A 12,729-nucleotide genomic window follows, 5' to 3' on the forward strand; every position below is an offset into this window, starting at 1 on the left:
AGTGTGATGCTTTTGTAGCACTTTTCTATTCTGTAGTGACCCAAGTGAGGCAACTTGAATGGATTCATTAATCACTGACATGTATTTTCAATGAGAACCGCCCACCCTCTAGAGACACACATACCCTGTGGGAAGTCACACTGCTAAGATGAAATAGTCATCTTTCAGTTTGTGTCTTTGTTTAAAATTAGCTCTTTATAATCAGCTGGTGGCCTGATCAAAGATGTGATATCAAAATCATTTTTGCAGGATATCAAAAAAAAAAAAAACAAGCTCTGCAAATAGCCAGACCTATGAGAACGTGCTCTTAGGCTGAACAATTTGAAATTTGATGCTGGTGATGAGGTCAAAGAAAATATTTCAATATAGGAATGGAAATCACTGGGGATACTATTGTCTTGGGGCTTTGCACTACATTAAACTTGACAATTGTGTCTGCACAGTTTAATTCTTATGTATCTACTTGGAAATGCACTTAATCTTAAATTGCAAAAACTGGAGAGAGTCTCTGCAAAGCCTCAGAAAAATCCTTATCCTAATGAAGTGTGTGCATCAAATTTAGTTTTTCTCTTTTCAATTCACTTAATACTATAAATATGGGATGGGGGGAATCTTGTTTCCATAACTGCCTTGCTGCATCCTCCAATTCCCTCATTGAAAAAAAAAGCATCTGTCAAGTCTTTGTTCAACTTTGGCTGCTTAGACCAATGGCTGGTGACAGTCATTACTGGGTGGCAGGAGAGGAGGCCCTTGTGTCGAGCCGAACGCACGCATTGTGGGGTCAGTTGCACGTGTGCTTCCTGGTGGCTGATACCACTGAGGGCTGGCGATGTCGGGAGCACGGGGTGGCTCAGGGTTCAGTCCAGAGCCAGGAGTGGCTGAGTGTTCTCATTCTCTCCCTTGTCCTCGTGTTTCAGGGTCCCAGCTTCTACCACAGACTGAGATCTAATAACAGGGGAAGGAGAAAGATATGATTACAAATAATTCACGGTGTCAGCCATTTTGGAATCTTGGAGGGCATTCAGACTTTATGTCCCCCTTATTAACCAAGACACTCAAAATAACTATATAACTTCCCCCCCCTTTTGTATCTCTGTTTTCCTTGCTTTTGTGTCTTCTACACCACATTTTTAGGGAGTGAGGCATCTTGGAATCTTCTTTGCAGGAATCTCTTCTTTTGGTAAAATGAACACGTGTTCTAGCCACAACTCTGCCCCCTTGTCTAAACATTCTGTGGATCTTGAGATGTATAAAGTCTCATAAATTTTGTTGGATTTTTAATGTCTCAAAGTATTTTTGAGAGCCTTTGTTTCTCAAGGTCATAGGAAACTATCATGTATGATGTTAAGACCATGAGATTTGGAATCAGATGGTAAATGTATTCTTGACCCCTTACTGACTGAGGAGTCTTGGGGGAGTTCTTAGAGCCCTGGACCTTTATTGTCTCACCTGTAAAGCAGAGCTGTTACCTACCTTCCAGAGTTGTTGAGAAGGACTAATACTAGTACTATACCTAAAGCACTTGACATGTGGTTGTCATCAAAATCTGTGGAGCAGTCTGCTATCACCATTATTGCAATAATGGCAGTGGTCTTAGCTTCTGGTGTGTCCTTTTATACTAGAGTAATAACAGTTTCCTGTGTTTATAACATGGAGTGAAACTGAAATTATTTTCTATCTTTATAGAGAGAAGATTATAAGAGCTATGCACACAGTAGACATTCAATAAACATTCACATACTAAAAACAAAAAGCCATTCAAAACATTAAGAAAATGGTTGAATTGGGTTGTTCAAGTAAGCAAGATTTACATATATGTGCAGTAAATGGTTAACTCAGTAGGCCTGAGTTGCCCAAACCCTCCACATTCCAGAAGTCTTCAGGACTGTCCCTTGACTGGTTCTTCTGAACCCTTGGAGTTTCCTGACTGATAAAGTGTCTTTGTACGCCTGAGACTTTGGGCCATGCCTCAATGGTTTATGCAGACAATGTGATTTATGGTGAATGCCGATTTTTGTATGCCTGAGCTTTGGGTCACACCCTGTCAGTTGGACCTCTTGTTGGGGAAGGTGGAGGAGTTGAAGACCGAGTGGCTAAGGTCAGTCGCACATGCTCTGCGTGCCTATGTGACGGACCCCACCCCCCATCCCAATAAAACCCAAAACCCTGGGCATCAAGGCATGGGGGAGTTTCCCTGGTTGGTGACACTGGGCGTGTGTTGTCACACGTCATTGCTGAGAGAACTGAGCTCTCTCTGTGTGACTGCACGGGAGGAAAACTGGAAGCTTGCAGCTGGTCCAGTGTGCCTGGACTCCACCCACCAGTGCACCCTTTTCCTTTGCTGGTTTTAATCTGTATCCTTGTGCTGTAAGAAACCTTGACTGTGAGTGTAACTACATTTCCGGGTCCTGTGAGTCGAGTCCCTCTAGCAAATTATCAAATCTGAGGATCCCAAACACAGTATATAATAACACTAATATTTGCTGTCTGTGCACCTGGTATAGTTGTAACTTCTTTACTTGCATTAAGTTACTTCATTTTCATACCCCTAAGGAGTGATGCTATTATTGCTTCCATCTGGGTGGTGGGAAAAACTAAGGGACAAAAAAAATCAAGTAACCTAGGAAAGGCTGCACAAATAGAGAATAGAAAACAGGACAGGTTTATCACCCTCACAGTGTTCCTGGGTCTACCTAACACTGCAGAGATTTTTAGCTACTCTAAATGTCAATCTCATCAAACAGTCCAACTTTAGGTACCAAGTCTAACCTTTGAAAATGAAATGGATTCGTTTGCTCCTGGGACAGGGCAGAGAAGCCCCAGGTAGCCGTGTACTTCAGCCCTTTTACACCTTGCCTACACATTTCTCTCTTTGCTTTTAACTAAGGCCTGGTGTGTGTGTGTGTGTGTGTGTGTGTGTGTGTGTGTGTGTGCACTCACACATGCGTGGGGGGGTAATAGATTTATATAGGAAGAAGAAAAGCTGAAAACCCAGAAGGCATTAAAACAAACTGAAAAACAGGAGTAGAACTGTCCGCACAGGCCACTCCATCCAGCACCTTGGACAGCTGCCTAACTGCTTTGCCCTTCAGGCCCTGGTGAAGATGAAGGATATTCAAGGCCGGTCCTTTATTATTGAACTGTATTCCTCTACTTTCATGCCAGTTGGCTTTGTTTTACAACATGGCAAGAGAATCACAGCCACAGAGTTAGAAGGGACCTTGGCGACCCACTAGATTAACCCACTAGGACATATTCAGTCAGGGGCCACGCAGCCTCTTGTTGAATATATCTGACTTAAGAAATCTACTCCTCCATGCTCCTAAAGGAGGAGCTCTGCTAGAAAGTTCTTTCTTACACTGAACTAAAACCTGTCTTTTTTGCAAGTTCTATATACTGCTTCTGGTTTCATCTGCTGGAGCCACCAGAGTATGTGTAATCCATCTGGTCCACATAACAGCCCTTTAAGTATTTCTCTAGTGCTCTCCAGCCCTCTCTCTGCCCGCACTAAAACTAACCAAATTCCTCTTGAGCCAAGGTTTCTAAAATTACCACTCTCCTGCATCTCTTCATCAACTGGTTGCCCTCAGGATGTCACCTCAAAATGGAATGAAATTATTGCTTCCTTTTTTCTTCTTCTTTTTTTGTATGCTTCTATTGAAGCATAGAAAATGCACCTAGAATTGCGTTAACCTTTCTGGCACTCACGTAATAAAGGCGAGGGAAATCTTAGCTATATTTACACATGCTGCCGTTAAGTCGTTTCTCCCCCATCTTGAAAGTGCGTGGTTGAGTATTTCATCTTTTTTAATTTGGCTCATATTACCACTGTATCTCTATCCTTTTGGATCTAGAAATTTGTTATCCATCCAAATTATTGTCTGTGATTTTCACGAGTATTGGATTTGTTTCCAAACTTTCCCTTCCCCTATTTTGGGAGCCACTATGGGAAAAAAAAAAATCAACAAATTCTCAGATATTGAACTTTCAATCAACAATCACTGATTTCCACGCACTCATGGTAAGAAATGCTTGTGAATGTCTTCTGCTATATGCCAGGGACTGTGGGAAAATGTTCAGAACCCCTCATTCTTCAGTGGAAATATTGCTTCAGTTACCCAGTCATAAGCGCACAGATAGGTACGGGGTTACTGTGATAGTCATAAGCGCACAGATAGGTGTGGGATTACTGTGATAGTCATAAGCGCACAGATAGGTACGGGGTTACTGTGATAGTCATAAGCGCACAGATAGGTGCGGGGTTACTGTGATAGTCATAAGCGCACAGATAGGTGCGGGGTTACTGTGATAGTCATAAGCGCACAGATAGGTGCGGGGTTACTGTGATAGTCATAAGCGCACAGATAGGTGCGGGGTTACTGTGATAGTCATAAGCGCACAGATAGGTGCGGGGTTACTGTGATAGTCATAAGCGCACAGATAGGTGCGGGGTTACTGTGATAGTCATAAGCGCACAGATAGGTGCGGGGTTACTGTGATAGTCATAAGCGCACAGATAGGTGCGGGGTTACTGTGATAGTCATAAGCGCACAGATAGGTGCGGGGTTACTGTGATAGTCATAAGCGCACAGATAGGTGCGGGGTTACTGTGATAGTCATAAGCGCACAGATAGGTGCGGGATTACTGTGATAGTCATAAGCGCACAGATAGGTACGGGATTACTGTGATAGTCATAAGCGCACAGATAGGTGTGGGGTTACTCTGATAGTCATAAGCGCACAGATAGGTGCGGGGTTACTGTGATAGTCATAAGCGCACAGATAGGTGCGGGGTTACTCTGATAGTCATAAGCGCACAGATAGGTGTGGGGTTACTGTGATAGTCACGCTGAGAACAGGGCATTTGGGGGACGGGAGGCATTAGCTGTAGAAGGAAAGGAAGGAAGGAAAAAGTTTCATTCACACAGTGACATCATTCACAGTCCTTATTCAGGTGACTCTTTCCTCCACTTGGCATCAAATTTGGATCTATTTGGAATTTTTTAATACCCACACTGACAGCAGGGACACAGAATGCTAGTTTTGTTATCTCAGCCAATAAACTGTTTGTCTTGGGTGAGTGGTGAGTAGCAATTGAACAGTTCTGAGGCACTGAGCGTGAGGAACCAAACATACCATTTTTTCCCCTTGTTTGCTTTTTCCCTGATGAGAAGGAGACCATAGCCTCTCTACTTTCAGCATGACGTAATTCCATTTACCTGGTCACACAATGAACATTTGATATAAGGAACACACTCATTATGAAGTGTTTGAAATTCACGGGAAAAACAGAAAGCATATGTTGCTGTTTTCAAAATCTAGTATAAATAAAGCAAAGAGAAACACCTTTCTTAAGTCTTGCCCTCAGTCCATATAGCTGAGTCACAGTACTCTCTGGGAAGACCGATCCACTGCTCACTGATAGAAATGTCACCAGCACTTGTAAACAGAGGGCTCAGGAATTGTGCATTAACTGGAGGAGCCACTTGCCTTGTGACTTTGTTGCCCAGACCACGCTCAGTGGTAATCCCTCCATTTGGTGGCTTTGCCTTCTCCCAAGAAGATTAACACTTCTGCTAAAATAAACATTTCAGACTTTTCTCTTGGGTCCTCTTTCCAACACTGAAAGCCAGCTTAACCCCAAGGGCAAGCAGGGGAGTTATTTGAGCTATCTCAGCCATCATTATCTCAGTGGTATAGCAGACTACCCTAACAAAGGCTTCATTCTTGCCTTGATAGCCACATTTTGTTTTCCTGCTATTATTATCTCCTCTCTCTCTCTCTCCCCCCACCCCATTCCCTCTACCTTTCTTCTTTCTACCTTCCCCTTTTCCTCTCCAAAATTTGGAACTTTCTCCACTGCTTGTCTTCAAACATCAATAGCCATGGTTTAATTTTTACTGATTCCAAAGGCAATTAAATTCCAAAAAGAACAAGATAAAGACGGAAAATGTTCACCATGAGCTAGTCCAAAAAGAACAAGATAAAGACGGAAAATGTTCACCATGAGCTAGTCCATTCTGCATAGACTTACAGTTGAACTAAGAGTTCTGTTCTCAGTCAGAGGTTTATTTGCAGAACTTCATTTAACTACCTTATCTCAACAGCTATCACCACATATTCTTCTTACTAATGAACTGCCATTGCCTGGCTTGGGCTTTGTGGACCCCAAATAAGGGCACAGGAACTCCACCCTTCAACCCCAGACATTCACCAAGAGTCACTGAAGGCCAGGGCTGTAAGGAGCCTCAGAGGCAATTTAATCAAACTCTCATTCAACTCAGGTCCTCCCCATTTCTTTTCCAGGGACCAACCTCGTCACTTCATCAGGAAGTATTCCATACTTCTGGTTTTATTTCTTAAAGTTAGTGATGAGCTTGGTTTTGTGGAATAGTGCAGAACTGCCTAATATCTTAGTGAACCTGTATAAGAACTTCTAAACAGAAAGAGTGGTGGGGGGGGGGGGGTTTAAAGATATTTTTAAAGATGCCTTTAAGTAATTCTGTTTAACCTCTATTTCTCCCTGTAAGCTCAATTATCAAGGCAGTTCCCTCAGGAGCTCCTTCCTGGGCTTGAATGATGGCTCCACTGCTGGCTTTGTGATCTTGGGCAAATTCGACCCCCTCATGTGTAAAATGGAAATAGGATAGTGCCCACATCATGGGACATGGGGGTATTGAGAATTAGATGAATTACAGCAAGTAAGGTGTCTAGCCCAGTGTCAGCTTGGTGTATGTGCTCCTACATTTTTAGCTCTTGTTATTCTTCCGCATTTACCGATAAGAAAATTAAGGCCTGGAATATTTAGTTCACTTACACATTGAGTCACAAAGCATGAATTCAACTCCAAGTTCCCATAGCCTCATGATTAAACTTACAAGAGAAAATTGTGTGTCCTGCTTGATGTGTCAGGTAACCTGACACTAAATGCAGACTAAGATTTGAGAATGGATCCAGACTAATATTTTAAAATTTCAAAATAAGTGATGCGACAGTTCCACATGAAAGCTAACATTATTATTTTACTTTATATCCTATAATTTTCAGAAGTAACACAGAAGTTCCCATCTGATTAACAATTATTTATGTAGCTTTCAGCACATCTATTTGTAATTGTTTTCCACTATGTTAAGCAATACGGGGTTTCCTTCTACTATAATGCCTTTGATAATGTCCTTGATAAGGAGTCTTAAGTTATAGTTGTAAGACATGTATTCTTCTGTCCAGCTACCAAACTCTTCAGTATTAGAATCATACTTTCAGGCAACATGAAACAATTAATATTTACTGAACTAGTAAATAAATCATGAATCATAAATCAACAAAGCACTTTAACAAAAGGTAAACCTAAGTATTTTTCATGTCAGCAAAGCTTTTCTCTATCAAAGTAAAGAAATAAAAAATAAACCTCCCTCTACTTTGACAATATAGTTAGCCACGACTTACTGAAATATAAAGATACCAATCCAAGAAAAATAAATATTCTATTGCTTTTTAAGCGAACTATTTTTAGAGTGAGCCAGACATTCAATTCAGGTCTTGCCTATTGCACTATAACTCAAATTTAAATGTATAACACATTTCTATTTAACCATGATGGGTACCGATCTTATAGCAAGGAGGAGAGAGCCAAGAGAAAATGCATGCACCTTCAGAAAGCATGAAATTGGGCTCACATGTACCTAGGACTAGAGCAGCTCTGTCCAACACAGAGCCCTAACCACATGTGGCCATTGAGGACTTGAAACTGGGCCGGTCTGAGTTGAGATGGGCTATAAAGATAATGTATACATGGGATTTCAAAGACAGTATGGAAAAAAAAAGAATGTAAACTATCTCACTAATACTTTTAAAAGTATATTGAAATTATAATTTTGTATACATGGGGTTAAAACATATTAAAATTAATTTCACTTGTTTCTCTTTACTTTTGTCACGTGGCTCCAAGACAACTTAAAATTCCATGTATGGCTCACATTATATTTCCATTGGACAGCAATGTTATTTAAGACGTCATTCCCTCCATCACACTTGTGGCTAAGCCAGAGTAATATACTAATCCTCATTTAGAAATTCACAGTCATCCCAAAGGACCACAGCAACAACATTATGATCTGTCATTGCGAGTATTCACTGTGCTGAGTTATTTTCCATGTGTTAACTCATTTAATCCTCACATTGACACACACAAAGCCCCAGGTGACATGAGAGCTGCTTTCTGAGTATCACCGTCGTTGCTTGAATTCTAAATAGAAAGAAACTTCATCAGCCTAGATTCCATTAATTTGTTATCCCTTAGATGAGGGTGAACACATACCATTATTTTATCTCTAAATGAATAAATAATAGGAAAAGACTTTAGGAAGAAATTTAACCTACTTGAAGTGAAAGAAGTTCTTTCTGAACATATAGCAAAATTAATTTTTTTTTTTTTTTTTTAAAGAATGAACATTTTTTTTTTTAACGTGATAATCCATTTATTTATTTATTTATTTATTTATTTATGGCTGTGTTGGGTCTTCATTTCTGTGCGAGGGCTCTCTCCAGTTATGGCAAGTGGGGACCACTCTTCATCGCGGTGCGCCGGCCTCTCACTATCGCGGCCTCTCTTGTTGTGGAGCACGGGCTCCAGACGCGCAGGCTCAGTAGTTGTGGCTCACGGGCCCAGTTGCTCCGTGGCATGTGGGATCTTCCCAGACCAGGGCTCGAACCCGTGTCCCCTGCATTGGCAGGCAGATTCTCAACCACTGCGCCACCAGGGAAGCCCAGCAAAATTAATATTAACTTTGTGTTACCACTACAGATGTTTTTTGCTGTTCATTGTAAAGGTCCTTGGAGAGCTGAGCTGATGGAAGAGAACTAGGCTGGGAGTTCCGTGCCTCTTCTCATCACCCCTGTCACTAACTTGCTGTCACTAACTAGGGCTCTACGGAGCACCTCACTTGGCTTCTGTGATCCCACATTTTTCAACTGTAAAATGATCTCAGACAAAGTGCTATTTTTAACCCCAAGATTTCGTGAAGTCTACGAGACTGGGTTAAATCACCCATTAGTTCTTGAAAGTAATTAGACTTCAGTTTTCAAAGTTCTACAATTCAGACTTTAAGCTAATTTGCTCAGATAGTCCAAGTTCCTCTCTATCTCAGCATTTGTCTTTACCTCCTTCTAGAAAAGCATAACAATACTAAAAATGACAAAATTTAGCAGGACCTGGAAAGCCTTTCCTGAAGTTTGTGTATGCCCAATACATTTAGATTTCATGAGTCAAAAAGATTTACCTTTTAAAAATATTTTTATTTCCGTAAGCTTCTAAATTTTGAATTCAGAGCTGCCAGGTGCTACTTAATAACTATTTTCCTGTGTCATTGTAAAGCATTTTAGTTTATTTAAAGTAACTTATTGCTACATGTCTGCAGGTCACAGTTTCCTGCTGCAGAGTAGCTCCCATCTGATCTGGAGCCACCAAGGGTTTTCCAGTGTGCAGAAAAATTCCAGTTGGCACTCAGCAAATCTTGCTTGTCACATCTGAAATCAGTTTCAGAATGTTTTGGAAAGGAAGATTTCAACACACACTTTAATTGGATATTTTTAGAGTTATCACCTACAGGAGAGTTTCCCATCCCCAAGGCTGGTTATTATAATTATTGTCATCATCTCATCATGGCCATCAACAATAACAACCACACCATTTATTGAGTACTTATTTCATGCCAGGTTCTGCACTAATTATTTAGCCTGCATTATCTTTATTTAAACCTCACAATAATTTTCTGAGGTGAGTATTGGTTTGTTTTTGAAATATAGTTGATTTACAATGTTGTGTTAGTTTCAGGTGTACAGCACAGTGATTCAGTATATATATATATATATATATATATATATATATATATATATATATATATATTCTTTTTCAGATTCTTTTCCCTTATAGGTTACTACAAAATATTGAGCATAGCTTCCTGTGCTATACAGTAGGTCCTTGTTGGTTATCTATTTTATATATAGTAGTGTGTATGTGTTAATCCCAGCCTCCTAATTTATCCCAACCCCCAGTCCTTTCCCCTTTGGTAACCATAAGTTTGTTTTCTATGTCTGTGAGTCTGTTTCTGTTTTGTAAATAAATCCATTTTTGTCATATTTTACATTCCACATATAAGTGATACCATATGATATTTGTCTGTCTCTGTCTGACTTACTTCACTTAGTATCATAATCTCTAGGTCCATTCATGTTGCTGCAAATTACGTTATTTCATTCTTTTTTATGGCTGAGTAGTATTCCATTGTGTATATATACTACATCTTCTTTATCCATTCATCTGTTGATGGACATTTAGGTTGCTTCAGGTCTTAGCTATTGTAAATAGTGCTTCTTTGAACATTGGGGTGCATGTATCTTTTCAAATTAGAGTTTTCTCCAGATATATGCACACAAGTGGGACTGCTGGATCATATGGTAACTTTATTTTTAGTTTTTTAAGGAACCTCCGGTATAGCCATAGTGGCTCCACCAACTTACATTCCCACCAACAGTGTAGGAAGGTTCCCTTTTCTCCACTGAGGTGAGTATTGTTAATTCTGCTTTGCAGATCAGGAAACTGAGCCTTGGAAAAGTTAATTAATTTGCTCAAGTTCCCACAGTTAGTTGTGGAACTAGAATCTGAACCCAAATATGACTCTATAACCCACATTCTTAAACACTTTGCTATACTGTACAAGAAATACCTACAACTTGATAAGAAACCAAAGGATATTAACATATATCCAGAACTGTTAATATTCAAGTTCTCAGAGAAGCATTTATTCTGTTGGCATCGATGAAGCCAGTGGTTAACAAAATCATCTATTATGTATTAAAACTTTATTTTGGGCACAGTGATGAAATCAGAAAAGAAAATAGCAGAACTTCATTCAGGAAAAAAAAAGTGTTCTAATAATTACATGTTGTACAATCGTATCTTCATCTGTAATGAGCAGCAAAGAATTTAATAACACTTCCAAGATCCTTTCTTTTAAATGTACAGCATTCACCCAAATACCTGGGAACAGCTCTACAGAACTGGAATCAGCCAACATGGAAAGTCGATTAGGATGGAGAAAGGGAGCAGATAAGATTATCTGAGAACAGAGCTCAGCTGCCAGAAGACAAATCAGGCCAGGAACTTGGAGATGAGGAGGAAGGAATGAAAGAAAAGACCAAGAAAGGCCATGGTGGAAACTGGCAGCTCCAATTGGACGTTCCGCTTAATTTATTTGCAAACCGGTTTATTGCTCTTTGTGAAACAATGCATTCCTGTCATATTAACTCACAGTTTTTCACCGGTACAATGAGGACAGGATATTACCACATTCTCTAGAGGGCTATGAGAGATAAAAGATACAATAAAGTGCTTGGAGCTCTTTCAAGGAGAAATTATTTCAATTGGAAAGACATCATTTTACCAACACTTCTCTGAATATGATCTTCTGAGTATGAACAGCTGATAGTCTTTCTGATAACAGAGGCAGCCCTTGCCTGCCCTCTTGAAGAAAACCAAGGAAAAGAATGCAATTTAGAAAATAGATATAGAGAAGAGGATTATTTAGTTATAAATATATTCTTAATTTTACCGAGCAATTTCCCAAAGCATTCCTTTAGGCAGAGTCACCCTAGTGCTCCTGAGGATGAGAGCATTCAAGGTCACAATTAGCGTGTGTTATGTTCAAACCCTTCCGAGGAACCCCAGGCAGCAGAGTGAGGTCTGCAGATGTCCTAGGGCCAGTCTGTAGCTGAACCAGATGACTGTCCTTGCCATGAGCTCACATTCTGTGTGTGTGCAGGTTTCCAAAATTTTGAGACACAGAATGCATTGCTATAGATACTCCGATGTGGATTCAGGTGTCCTGAGATGGTCAGAGGATGGTTCAAATAATACATTTTCAACATGCAGATATTTCTGGAGAGTTTTTTTATACTACCAATCATATCTTAAAATAGCAACACAGGGGGCTTCCCTGGTGGCGCAGTGGTTGAGAGTCTGCCTGCCAGTGCAGGGGACACAGGTTCGAGCCCTGGTCTAGGAAGATCCCACATGCCGCAGAGCAGCTGGGCCCGTGAGCCACAATTACTGAGCCTGCGCGTCTGGAGCCTGTGCTCCTCAACAAGAGAGGCCGCGATAGTGAGAGGCCCGCGCACCGCGATGAAGAGTGGCCCCCGCTTGCCGCAACTAGAGAAAGCCCTTCGCACAGAAACGAAGACCCAACACAGCCATAAATAAATAAATAAATAAATAAATAAATAAATAGCAACACAGCAAATGGCTACAGGTGCTGGCGCCACCTGCTTTGAATGCACGCGTCTTTCACTAGAATTAGACGGGCACAAGGAGCCGCCGGGCACTTTCAGAGCATCCCTAGTTTTTCCTAATTATTCCTCTCCCTGTGAAATGGGTGGTGCACAGCCTCAGTGGAGTTCCTTTGCTAGAACTAGAATATGGTGTTCTGAAGCAGGTAGAGAAATGCCAGAAGCTGCCACCAGCTGAGACCATGAGGATGACTCATGCCACCTGAGTTTGAAAAGGATGGCTAGGGTTCTCGATAAAAACTACCTTCTGTAAGTCTGTTTTTGAGTCAGATGACTTAAATGGATCTAAATGACAGGACGTTAACGGATCTTCTTTGATAGCACTACATTAGCCTGAATATCAATTTTCTTCCAGAGTAGCTGTAGCCTCCCCACTCAGAATGGGGT

General features: G+C 40.8%; 1 protein-coding gene across 1 annotated transcript in view; it reads right to left on the bottom strand.

Moving 5' to 3' along the window:
• Window positions 1-857: 857 nt before the first annotated feature.
• Window positions 858-12,729, bottom strand: part of CLVS1 (clavesin 1) — a 147,249-nt gene continuing 135,377 nt past the window's right edge. The window contains exon 5 of the mRNA XM_059901993.1: window positions 858-945. Within this exon, the coding sequence (XP_059757976.1) occupies window positions 858-945 (88 nt within the window). The remainder of the gene's footprint in view (window positions 946-12,729) is intronic.

The sequence above is a fragment of the Balaenoptera ricei genome, chromosome 17 (genome assembly GCF_028023285.1).
Source record: "Balaenoptera ricei isolate mBalRic1 chromosome 17, mBalRic1.hap2, whole genome shotgun sequence".
Lineage (NCBI taxonomy): Eukaryota > Metazoa > Chordata > Mammalia > Artiodactyla > Balaenopteridae > Balaenoptera > Balaenoptera ricei.